The sequence below is a fragment of the Limulus polyphemus genome, unplaced genomic scaffold (assembly GCF_000517525.1).
Source record: "Limulus polyphemus unplaced genomic scaffold, Limulus_polyphemus-2.1.2 Scaffold2978, whole genome shotgun sequence".
Classification (NCBI taxonomy): Eukaryota; Metazoa; Arthropoda; class Merostomata; order Xiphosura; family Limulidae; genus Limulus; species Limulus polyphemus.
Genome location: NW_013668588.1, coordinates 86,615 through 100,717, shown reverse-complemented (window position 1 = coordinate 100,717; position 14,103 = coordinate 86,615). Strand labels below are relative to the sequence as shown.

Here is a 14,103-nt window from a genome sequence, read left to right as displayed (position 1 = left end):
GCATAATTTCATTTGATAAACACGTTTAGATTGAATGGTAATTTATAATCAGTCACAAGAACGTCGAATCTGAATCACTTGAAAAAACACGGGGGTGCTTAACTTTTTTCCAGGTGTATAGTTCCAGCCAAATAGTAGCTTCTGACAAGAAAAAGTCCCTGGAACCACCATCACCCCAGACAAGAAAATTGGAACAAGATCTCCCAGCAAACCACTAACGACATAAGAGCAACTCACCATGCTCCAAAGTTGTTCTCACCAAGCCCTCAGCATATCCAGTCAAGCTTATACCAGAGAAGAGCCGTTATCTTTTTCTCCAAGTTCAACCCCATGTGCTACACCTACCAAAGCCATGAAGACCACTCCTCAGCCACAATCGCCACTCGAAATACCAAGTCACAAACCAGCTACTACCAGAACTAGTCCAGAAACATCACCCATTCAACAATCCTGCTCTCCTCTAGCTATAATTGTTGAAGGTTCCTCCTACCTTCAGACAACCAGAAATTGCAGTGGAACTTGGGCAACTGTTCCCCAAGATCCTGTTTTCCAACATTTGCCGATTGCCAAAATGGGGAATTGTAATCAAGACCAGCAGTTCCCGAGAATACACTAAATTTCTCAAGCCATGAAGGCCAGGCTAAACATTCTTGTCCCTAGGAACAACAGCCGACCCAAGTCATTCAACATCGTAATAGGAAGTGTCCCACTTGACATCCAGCCTGAAGAAGTTATCCAAGAACAAACTCAAGTGAATCAAGTCTGCCAGAACAGGTCAGGATACCCAACAAAGCAGACTAGCAGTCACCTCCAAGAAAGAAGCAGCCAAGCTGAACAAAAGTGGTATCAACCTATGATATCAACATTAAGAAGTTCATGTCTAACATGTGCTTGCTTTAACACTCTTGCTACACTCAGTCAAATTGACCAAATTCATGACCCAAAATTGCCCTATATAGTTTCTATACTATAACTTCTAATACGTTTTGTGTATCTTCACAAAATTTCACGAAACGCTTCAAGTAAGCATTATGTCTTTTGTAGACCAAAAATCAGAATTTTTAATGCAGTATTTTCACTAAAAATTTCTCCATGAATATATGGAATCAAAGTATTGACTGCTCCAAGTGCAAAATGATTTTCATATCAAGATTAAAAATACTTTGTTCCTTTGAAAATAGTCAAATTTAACTTGTGTAGTCTCTAAAACCTCCTTAATAAATTTCAAATGTATTTGTTTCAGTAAAACTTTATATTTTATCTCTTATTTTCTCTACCCTAACTCTATATGCATTTGGCCAATTTGATGAACCTAGTAACCATCATAAAAGTGCATACTATATCTAAATTACCCTTTATTTCTTTCTAGAATGACTTCACACTGTACATTAAACTACATTTGTTTATCCTAAATAGCTTAAAGCTTGTAATAGTATATATATATATTTCTACTTTAAATTTATTGTCTTACTGCCTTTTGAAACCATATCTAACTAATTATCCCACCACACAAGTTGTAAATTAACTGAACATGTAGCTCATTGTGAGATTAAAAAAAAAAATAAGTATATATATATGTTCTTCTTTTTGCCAATTGTTGAAATAAATGGCTTTTACTTATAATTCTTAATAGTATAAATATATACTATGTTTTTCTTTTAGTCTTTCTTTCTCAATTTGTCTCTTCTGTTGCCATTCTTGTTGTTGTTTAACAAACTCTTGTAATTCACTGTCTTTTAATGCAAGTTGAGATCCTCTTTCTACCCATTTATCAAAATCTGTTGACATGGTTATATAGCATAATTTTAATCTCCATACTATTTTTGTTACTACTACAGTTGTGCGTATATATAGGCCTACTTATTTTTGCTGTCATTCACGTTTTCTTCTATCGCCATTTACCACTGTATAATCCTGGCTGTGGCTCGCCAATTGCCAGATTTAAAAAAAAATATATATATATATATACAAGTTATTTTTGCCAATTGTCGAAATAAATGGCTTTTACTTATATTTCTTAACAGTATATAAATATATACTATGTTGTTGTTGGGCTTAGGATTCTTCTACAGTAGGTGTTTGTGACTTGTTAGCGATAATTTCAATGATGAATAAACAGCACACACTTTATTTGTTTTCAAATAATACATATTTATTCGGAACAAGTTAAATCTATTTACAACAAAGTCTTCACACTATAGAGATTACAGGCATATCATAAACACTATTTATATATAGTTCCCTTCTTCTTCTCAAAAGTCCACTTAGGCCCATTCAATTACTTTAGAATTTCACTTGACAAGTCGAACTATCTTCTCTATATTACTATCATACTAGCATTCTGTATGTGATTCACTTTCAGTTGTGGCGCAGTTACCATAATTCGTTTGGTCTTCTGAAGATCCTCTGTTCCTTTTCTCAAAGTGTACCCAGGCTGATTCAATTACTTTAGAACCACACTTTGATGGAATGAAATTATCCTTCTTATCTTTTTTTATACTGTTAGTTTCACTGTAACATATTAAATGTTAGGTCTATCACCTTTGAGGTACTTAATGTCACACAACTATATTCTTTTTTGCTATTATCTGTCTATTGTTGTCTGTCTGCTGCTTCCTGCTCACCTCACGCTATTTATATCTTTATTACATAGTCGTCTGGCCACTTTCTACATTCTTGACACCAATTAGTTATTAACAAACCCTTGTACAATCATCTGCTTTTAACTCTTATTATAACAAAACTTAAAAATAATAAAGTATTCACTCACAAATATAAATGAATCACTAATATTTAAACCAAAGAATCTTTTATATCTTGACATTCATGTTACCCTATCAAATTACATAATGCACAGGCTACTCATGAGCATACCTCATGAAAAACATTTATTTATTTTTTCTTTATTTTACCTAATCTAACCTTATCTGAAAAGTTTATAATTTTTACATTTTAGTTACTTTTATAATAATAAATACAGAGTACACATGAAAAAGAAGAAATATAGTACTTACCTGGGTCTTCATTTTTTTGCATTTGACTGTTGATAAAACTTAATCGTACTTTTTTTTTATATCAATGGTACTACTGTATTAAATTTTCTATTTAATTAAATAATGAACCACATAACACAGAATAATAACACATAACAGGCAGACAAAGTCCTATAACTATCACAATGTTTCTGTTAAACATTCAGCTAAGGTTGTTGATGTGTTTACCATGGAAATAAAGTTTGAACCCGAAACAAAATATACAATTCTCTGTACAGAAAATAGCAAAATATAATATGTCATTTGATGAGTTAAAGCTTTGGCTTTTTGTTGGTTATAAATAATATAGCATTAAATGTAAGAGAGAACTATTGACAATTTCTGAAAGAGAGGATGTGGCAAGAGGGGTCTGATTTTCTAGTTTATGGCTCTGTGACTAAATAAGATTGAATGCTATAAAAATTATGTTTTCCTTGAGTAATAACAATATTATAATGAGTAATTTACATTAAATTCCATACTTCTCAGAGGAGTGGTAAATAAATTAAAGAGAGAAGACCTAAAGAGCATATGTCACAATTTTCATACTATGCGAGATTGAGGATTTTTTTTAAATATTGCCTTATAAAATTAAGAGCTTCAAACTTATATGCCATTAAAATTTGGGTTATTGACTATGTTTTGATGCCAAATTTATTTGTATACCATGATAATAAAATAGTTTAATTAAATTGTGAATGTAATTCAGTAAAACCTCATGACATGCAGAAAAGGATGCCCATAGGGAAACAGGTAAATAAAAACAACTAATAAGCTGAATTTCTGAAGAAAATTAATAACATTAAAATCAAAAATTAATCAGAATCCTTACCCAATTACCCAAGTAATATTTCACAGAACTCATAGACACACTATACTAAGTTAAACTATTAAGGTTCATAAATTTAAATAGGCAAAAAACTTACTTAGGTTACTTAGTTAATTTGAATAGTGTAGTTCCACATTTACTTTTAAGACTAATTATAATACATTATTCTCTATTTCTATTTTTACTTGAAAATTGGAAAAGGTTTTTATATTAATAACAAAATAATTCTCACCTGTTTTCTAATAATTTAATCCAAAATTCAGTAAAAACTTTTAACTACATTAAAAAAAAAACAAAGCTTATTTTAACATTTTCTACAAAGATCTAAATGCCAGTGTGGGTATCTGTATTAGACTGGTAACTTAATGTAGCATAACTTAATTATAACAAGCCTCAAACAAGAAATAAGAGTTGATAGAATGAACCGAATCAGGGTACTAGTATTCCTAATTGAAAAAAATATATACTGAATCAATTCATGTATTATAAAACACCTATAACACTCAGCTATAGCCTCACTTATAATTATATATAAAGTCATAGCTGTTAACTGTGTTACTTCTCACATTCAAATTAAAATCATCATATTTTTCAAATACTTGCACCCTTTCCCAAAAAAACTTCAAATGTGCATGGAAAGCCATGACATGATGACCCAAAATGCTACTCTATAAAAAACAAAAGAATGCACAAGTAAAAGGCTTAGAATCTGGAGCAAGAAAACAATAAATATGTCAATAAAACATTAACTCCTAAGATGAACCAATTTATTAGTATACATATACAATTAAAAGAAATATTAAAATAAGTTATTAAAAACAGAGATAAGCCCTAGAAAGAGTACATGTTAAAATGTTCTTATGCCACCATCTTTAGAAATACAAGTTCAATCAAGATTTATATAACTACACAATAGACTTAAACACCCAGAGTTTATAAGACATATGCCAAGTACTTTGTTTCGCCTTAACTTGGACCAACATTTCTGTTCAGCACAATATCTTTGTGCTAAAAAAAAAGAGGCTGGTCCAGGTTGAGGCAAAACAAAGTTTTTGGCATATGTCTTATAAACTCTGGGCATTTAAGTGTAGATAGAGCCATGTGTGCATATTATTGTGTAGTTATGCAAGTTCTGATCGAACTTTAACTTTTACTCCTAAAGATGGCAGAAGAACACCAAAACTTGTTTTTAATAAATTTTTTAACATGCAATTATTTTAATATTGTATTACTTTTAATTGTGTGTGTGTGTGTCTATATATATATATATATATATAGATACATATATATATGCATGCATAAGTGCCATTTTAATTTGTCAATTTATAAAAGTATTTGCTGAAAGGAGAAGACAAAATTATATGAGAACGTTGACAGTATTTGTATTCAATAAGACACAGCACATATGTGTGAGTTAGTGAAGCTGTTCATCTACAGATAAAAATGTATACACAAAAAATAAGTTAAAGTCACATCCTGAAAAGTTTCTTGCAACCCAAGTGTACACTGGCCTTCCTGTTCATGTGTGTGATGAAAACTTATTTAACAATGATAATTATTTAGTGCTTGAATGTTCTAGTCACAATCCATATATGGTTCAAAATGGTTAAATTTTGGAACAGACTGATCATGACATCTCTGCATATTGTGAAAATGGACTTTAAGAGATAAATTCAACATGAGCTACTACTTTTATCTTTATACAGAGAAAGTTAAGTTTATACCAAGTCTTTGGTTGATTTTTCTGGGAATGTTCTTTTCAATCTATCAGAGCATAAGGTCCACTTGTTTAACATCCCTGATGGATACTGTTCCAGGATATGATACAGTACTGACTTCTCTGATGTTCTCCATGTGTCTGTTAAACAGACATCTCTGCAATACAGATAGTAAGGTGATTAAACCAACAAGGAAAAATCTACAAATATACAAATAACTTGAACTTGTATATATCATTCATGAATGAAGTGTACTATAAAGATTAATACCAACATCTCTAATGTTAAAAACACAAACTGCTATATGAAAATGAAAAATATAATCACCAAAGGATTAACAATACTTGATAGTTCCTACTTCACACAGTTACATTTAAGTTTTCTGCATATAAATAATTAAAAATGCTGAACAAATTTTCCAGCTTAATGAATCTATTCATACAAGCTTTTTTTATTGTACCATTTGTATTCAAATATTATGTAATAAATTCTAGAGAGAAAAAAATATTTTGCAAAAATATTCATAGTAGGTTCTTCACCAATGACCTATACATCTACACTAAAGGAGGAAATTAAATGAAGGAAAAAGTATATATATATTCAACCATTACTATCACTGAAATACATTAAAACAAAATATATAGACAGAAGATGTGCACACAATCACAATTCATTAAAAGAAAATCAAACTGAGAAACACACTTGGAAGCATAAACAATATAGGTGATGTGGTATATAAACATACCAAGTGTTTTCTACCTTCTTATGTTAATACAGTACCATTTTAAGTTTATCAATTATTCTGAGTATGAGCATTTTTCACATAACACATTGTCAAGAAAGTCCTTAAATTAATTTTGTTACAGCTGCCTTTATTTCTTTGTCATTCTATAGACAATCATACCTATATGGCTGTAATTCTGCATGTTATTCAACAGTGTAAACAATACTATCCTTCAATGGTTGGTCAGGTAGTACCTTGTGGTTACAACTTTCACTACATTTCAATGAGAATGAATAGTCACATGGGTAGCACTAGTAACTCTGTGTAAATCTAACATTATGCATAAATTTATGTTGTTTTTACTTGATAGCTATTTCAGTTTAGTATCTTCTGAGGTAAACCTCGGAAGATAACCAAGGGCACTCAGAAACAGCAGTTTCTCTTCACCCCACTTGTGACAGGGGTGAGGGGCTGTACTCTGAGATATGTGACCATGGTTGGTGCTCACTTCTCTTTTGTCAAATAAACTGCCCGGCTAGTAATGAACATTGAATTTAAATAGTCTGGTAAATCTCAGCTGATCAGTTTGAGAGAACAGTTAAAATTTAGGACAAAGGATAATCCATCATCCAAAGCATGCACATACACTTCGTTTGTGTAATATTATAATAGAGAATATGTTTTTGATATTTTGCACTGTGTCCAGTCTCTATTTTATTCTCAAGAACTCAGGTATTCAGAAAAACACAGTATTACTTTGTAAAAGACATCATGCTAGAATTGGGTTATCACAGAGACTTTGGCTGCTTACACAGATGATCTGTGCCATTTGCATGGTAAGACTTAGCTTGCAATGGCTTCAGTGGATTGTCAGGCTATCCTCACTGACCAGGTTGTGGAAAAGCTATCCAATGAAACAATGAGACATCACCGGGGTGTAAGAGATATCACTTTTATTGAAGCACTTTTTATGGTAACTTCTAAGTGGTTGCAAGAGATGAAGAAGTCTGCAGTGACTGTACCTCGAACAGACCACCCTATCCAGATACCCACAACATGCCAAGCTTAAGTCCAGCTATGAGTTAAACAATCATTCACAGATCCTGATTCTGCAATGCAACCACACTGATTATCCTAGGAATGGGCATGGCTATCCAAGTCCTCACATGGTTTACATGCAGCAGCCTATTTCAATAATGCCTGTACCTGGACATCATTCTGGTAGAGGGGAGCAAAGCATTTGTTTTGCTTATGGAGCATTGGATCAATTTTGAATGAATTACCTGAACCTTTTCAAGTAGCAAGGAAGACAAGTCTAATGGTTTCAACAACAGTTGAGCAGATGTAGGAGAGCCAACAATAGGCAGTGAGTAATACTGCTACAGAGCCCAATTTGGAGTGCAAAAACAGCTTGCACCAAAAGGTTTGGTGGTCAACCCAACTTTCTCAGAGCTGAGCAGTCTTTTTAAGTACCTGTTAGAGTAAAAGAGCAAGAGAATAAGTTCTTGTTTGATACATAAGTTGCCAAAACATTGGTAGATCTCATGGTATATCAAGTTTCTGTGCAAAGCCACCACTTGCTCCAGTTGATAAAAATTCTTCAAACCCAGGAACTGTGGACCGCATAAGTGTATGACAGAAAGGAAGTCATAGTACTCCCATGTACACAAGTGGTGTTCTGTGGTTTACTATGGACAAGTTTAGTACATCAGTGCCACATAACATGATAATAGAGTCGATGCATGAAATATGAAAGCAGCATGAACTCAGGCTGTTACTCAGAGAAGAATGAAGTACCAGTGTTGTTCTGCAAGACTGCAACATAATTATAAGCTCTCACTAAAGGTGAGATGCATTTCAGTACTTAAAGCATGCTTCAGTAAAAGCACCACGGCTGGGGTATTCACAACAGGACTGTGATCTTTTATTGAATACTGATGCCAGAAATAGAGGAATCAGAATAGTGTTATCCAGTTGCAGGACATAGTAAATTATGTAATCGTGTACACTAGTCATATGCTCATGACTTATGAATATAGATACTGTATAACAAAGAAAGAACTGCTTGAAACTGTACTTTTTGCAAAACACCAGTGACACTCCTTGTATGGTAGAAGGTTCAATGTTTGAGTAGATCATGCATCACTGAAATAGTTGATAAAGCTTAAAAACCCTGGAGGAACAATGTATGGTGGATAACAATGCTACAGGAGTACAATTTACTCATACACTAACACCTACACCTGCAACATGAAAACACTGAAGGATTATCTCACCACAAATGGAGACCCTGTACATTTATTGGATGTCCTGACCCTGAATACTGTGTGGAAGTTGAAACCATTTCTGCTAAAACAATAACAAGCCAAACAATAAAAAAATAAACTAGTGGTTGGTTTTCTTGATTAATGCTTCAAAAGCTTTGTTAAGAGCAACACAAAGATTGGAGGCCAAGATGTTATCTGCACTTTGTGTCAACACTGTATGGGGTGTGCCATCAAGAGAAAAAGCTGGTCTGTATAAGGTAAAGTCAAATAGACAATTTTTAGTTCTCCTACACAGAGAATAGCCATGAATATTGCTGGTCCATTTTCAGAGAGAGAATGAGGGGCATATACTCTTAAGTTGTGTAAAGGGTTGAGTATGATGCAGATTCACACTTTGTCTTAACACAACCAGTTTAATGGTTTAGTAGAGTGGGTCATAGAGACTGTCATGTATGTACTTGTTAAGTTTGTAAATTCTGATTAAACAGACTGGGACAAATATTTGCTGTACATCATAATGCCATACTGCACAACTAGGAAGAGCTCAAAAGATTATTCCCTGAACATGCTCACGTTTGGGTGAGAAGTCTTGCTTCTTATAGACCATTTGTACAAAGTGGTGATGCAACAGGCATTACAACTAATGGCAACAGCCATCCTACCTTTGCGATAATCAAAAGGAAATTATAGAATGTAGTGTATACATTGTAAGCTGAACATTACTTAACAGCTTGGAAAGCACAGACTGCCACTTTCTTTCAGTCCTTGTTTTCACAACCATATGACTGTCTTAACTTGTAATGATTAAGTTTAATCCCACCCATATTGATTGGGAGGTTAGCAGCAGCAGTTCCATGGACCATTGGAACTGAGCCTCCAGGTCCACTTCTTCTTCACATGATTCAACCTGAACATAACACTTTGCTCCTCATCTTCAAAGTCCTAATGGGACAAAACAGTGGTTTTTTTTCCCCATCTGTCTCGACTACCTCAACTTCTGGCTCTTGATCAAGCCAGTTCTGCAAAGGTTTATTGGTCAGTTAAGTACATAACTGGTTGATGTGAACACTCTTGCACATCTCTGGCCGGCTGTAATCCATATGTTAATGTAACAGCTCATCAGAATACAAGAGGTCCTGTCAAGCTATAGCCAAGAGGCTTCCATTGTTGCTGGCTCACAGAAAAGCCACACTCAGTCTCCTCTTTCGTCCATTTTCTCCTTTACAGTCTTATTGTAGCACCTCTACATGTCATGTGGTGGTCTCTCCTTGCTCTTGATATGCAAACTCATGTGAATCAATTCACATATTTTTGTGGACATTGTGGGATAGCTGATATAGTTAGAGGACCTTATACCATGCCTACAGAAAACAAGACTTCTCAGCCAAAGATGAGCATATTTGCTAAATAACCTGTTGTTCTCCATTCAGTTATGTTTGACAGTTTGTATCACTTGTTCTACTAAACCACCAGACTGTGTATGATAAGGTGAGGTGCATGTCTTCACTACATCTAACAGATTACATACCTTACAGAACAGTTGGATGCTAAAGTTATCTCCCTGATCTAGGTGGATCTCTTCAGGTGCTCTGAACAGGTCTACCAATGCTCTGTTAGTGCATCAGCCATGGAGAGTGTGGATATATTGATCAATGAAAAACTTTGACCCACTACTGGAGAATGAAGGAAATTATCTGTATATATTCCAGGGCTATTTACTGCAGAAGAGAGCAAATAATTCTTTGCTGGAGCTTACCTTGTTTAGAATTATCTGTGTGGCACACACAGTACAATATTCACACTAGTGCTGAATGTGTGGACTTGAATGCAGCCAGACCACTGTGGCGCCTTAGCACATGTATTTATCACCTTGGTACCCTCCAGTCTTAGTGCTTTGCAAATTCTGAAAAATTTCAGACCTAAATACTCTGGGTACACTAGCTGTAGCACAGGATGAGAACCACTGCTTTGTGGTTGAAAACAACAGTACACTACAACTTTCTGCACTCATAACTGTTTGTAGAAGCACCATAGGTAATGTTCATTGTTTTACCACTTGAAAATCGAACATCCTATCAAACAACCTAGAGCCAAAATTATTTTATGAAGAACACTCCAAGCAGTCCTTTCTTCATTTTATAGTAATACCATTCATGAGCATATGACTAGCATACACAATTACACATACTACTCCACCCTGCAACTGAAATAACACTGATAAAATTCCACTATCTCTGCAGTCACAGCCAAGAATGAATTGACAATCCAGTCGTGAATGGATAACTTCTATGGCTTCTATTAAAGCACACTTCAGGGACTGGAATGCTTGCTCTATCTAAAATACACCTTCATCTTAGAAAAGCAGATAGTGGTCAGCCAATCCTGGAAAAGTTGTCCATAAATTGTCAGTAATATGATGCAAAACCAAGAAAACTGCAGACTTCTCATTTGGTCACAGGGTTAAGGCCAACACTGCACTGCTGCTATTTTATAAGAATCCAAGGAGATTCCTTCTCAATGTACCATACAACCACAAAATTCCACTTCTGTACATATGAACATATTTTCTTGATTACTGTTTCAAGCCTGTCTTTTTTGTATCCATTGAAATACCATTTTCAGGTTCTCAGCTATGGACTTGAAGTAAAAACTAAATACATTGCCGGCAGAAATTGTAGCCCCTCAGTGTAAACTTCATTAGCCTTTCAGAAGTGGTGGGTGAATCACCACATATACCCATCTCAAATCAATGCTGAACCTGAGTAACTTCTTTCTTTCTGACAATCACTACTGGAAATGATGAAACATTCTTTAAAGATTATATAATTCTGTCCTTTAACATATGCTGTACTTCAGCACTGTTGTGGTCAGTGCCATTTCCTTAACCCTTCTATTACAGCTGGATGGAATCCACCCAGCTCATAACCAGGAAAGTATCTATGAGAGTAATTGTACTATAATTTTTGAAAATGTAGGTAAGTTTTTAAAAATTTTGCAGGTTATTAGTAAACATTACAAGGATTTCAAACACAAAATATCTGGTTTTTGAATTATGTTTTAAGATTTTTTGTTAAAGATTTACTCATGAATTTTTTTTTTCATAATTTTGACTATCCAGCATACAAAGTAATTTAGATTTTAAGATTGAAAATACTTTCCTTTATCTGAAGTTTGATTTGCGTAATCTCTATATCTTTCTAGATAATCATCAAAGGTTTTTTAAACAAAAATTTATATTTAATCTGTTATTTTATCAATATTAATTCTATATGGTGTTTATCAATTTGACTGACTTCTTCCCCATCATAAAAAATTAGGAAATAAATCTAAGTTACCTTTTTTGTCCTAGAATAACTGCAAATTGTGATAAGAAACCACAAATGTTTATTATAAATAACTTAAATCTCGTAAATATATAAAATCTATTTATATTTATGAATATTTGTTTTATTGACCTTTGAACTGTTTTTGACTGAAAATTCCCATGACAGAAGTTGCAAATTACACAGTGCATGTGCATCGACATGACCCTATTGAACAGCGTAATGCAGAAGCTTCTGGCAAGTTTACCCCATGAAGGTTTTCTATAATTTTTCTTTCATTATCTTACCTAACAATTTTCTCTTTTCATGATTTTAATACTTTTATAATCATAAACAGTTAAAACAAATGAAAATAAAAAACCTTGTAATTAAATATCAAACATTTTTATTTTCAGCAAAGCTTTATATTTTAATTATATTTTGTACTGTCACATTATACTTATTTCTCCAGGTTGTAGGTAAGTCATCAAAGTATAACGAAAATAGAGGTTCCAAACTAAAATGTATAGTATTGTTAGTAGTGATGACAAAATTTCAAAGTACTTATAGTCAGAGTTTATGCTCTCACCTTTTCAAACTTATTTTCAGTAGTTATTTTTTGCTAGTACATGAGTTAGAAATTAGAAGAAACAAAATAAATAGTACTCAGTTCTTTTCAGTACAGAATGTAAGTTCCAAGTAAATCTTCTGAGAGTTTCTTCTGATCTTTTCACACCTATTTCCTATAGTTATCCTACTGTTAGCAGCTGAAATAGAAACCTGCCAAATTTAAAGCAATGAATCACCATTCCTGTTTAGGTGTTACTATATTTTGACACCATCAATATCAAATAAGTTCATGTGGTGCAATTCCCAGAACTTTCATAGTGGGATAGGATCTATCAACTTGTTGAAAGTATAATGGTTACAATGACAATTGTCTAAAGTATTATAAAACGTTTATGACTTTGTAGAAAGTCTGGGAGGATACAATAAGTCAAAAAGTGGAAGTATCCAACAGAAAATATTTGAATTGCTGCACTGAGAACACAGTGGGATAGAATTTGTCGGCTTCTTTACAATACAGTGGTTGCAACAAGAATTGTCTAAAGCACTTTACAAAAGTGAGAGACAATATTTATGATTAAGCTATGTAGAAAGTATAAAGTTGCATCCTATCCAATAAACTTGCTAGTTATCTTACTTGAAGATCAGGATTTAGCGTTGGTATACTGCAAATGTGTGTAAATTCTTATGGACATCCTGTTTCATATATTACCATGCTTACACACTAACCAATAAATGTGTAGTTTCAATTAACATAAATACAGCTCATTTTGGTTGGGCTAGTATTCTTGGCTTAGCCTTCTTGACTGTAACTTGAGAAACAAATTATTCACCAGCAAACTGTAAGTTCAACTGGGTGTTTATGTAAAGATGTTCCTTTTCATGTGTTGAATTAATTTCTCAGATTTTCACAAATTACATAAACTGTTCCTGAATTGTGAAGTCTTCAGTGTTGTATAATTTGTTTTTATTCTACTTCAATGTAAACAAGTAGAAAAGTTCTTACTTTGTAAAATACAGTAACATATTGGCTACCATACATCACATATGTGTGTGTGTGTGTGTGTATATATATATAACTAATATTTTGAAATAAATACTTAAATTAATTTATTTTCTTCAAACATAAAGGAGTAAATAAAAAATATTTGGAAAACAATGATCTCGACTACTTATGATGTTAAGAAGTCCTCAACAAAACAAAAACCATAGTATATCTTTTAAAAACACAGTAATATTAAACAAAGAACCAAACATAAACAAACGAAAAATCCTCAAGGAATCCATCTTAATTAAACAAAACAACACTACTCTAAACCAACACCCTGGAGTGCCAAGTTATCTCTTCTAAGACTTGCAGCAGTATCTGGTCATGTGACCTCTTTGTTCCATACTGACAAAACTATATTGAAATGTTGTACATTTGCTGTTATTTTAAACTTATGTTAAAGTTTTTCTTCATTACCCATTCAAGCCATCTCCAAGCATTATTAGTCTCAAAGTGGGTTTTTCGTCATCAAATTACAGAGTCCTTGTTTGCACTCATGAGCCATACTTGCTAAGCCTCGTCTAAATTCACGTGGAGATGGAAAATAATAACTTTTGTAGACTTTATACAAGCATTTTGGAATAAAAAAAATTATAAATTACTATACCAATACCCA

The 14,103-nt window shown here is 33.3% G+C and overlaps 1 protein-coding gene across 4 annotated transcripts in view; it reads right to left on the bottom strand.

Moving 5' to 3' along the window:
* The window catches only part of LOC106468356 (coiled-coil domain-containing protein 148-like), a 123,043-nt gene that overhangs the window by 45,917 nt on the left and 63,023 nt on the right, over positions 1-14,103 (bottom strand). For all 4 annotated transcript variants that reach the window (XM_022396693.1, XM_022396692.1, XM_022396695.1 and 1 more), the window contains one exon: positions 5,586-5,736. In XM_022396693.1, the coding sequence (XP_022252401.1) occupies positions 5,586-5,736 (151 nt within the window). The remainder of the gene's footprint in view (positions 1-5,585; positions 5,737-14,103) is intronic.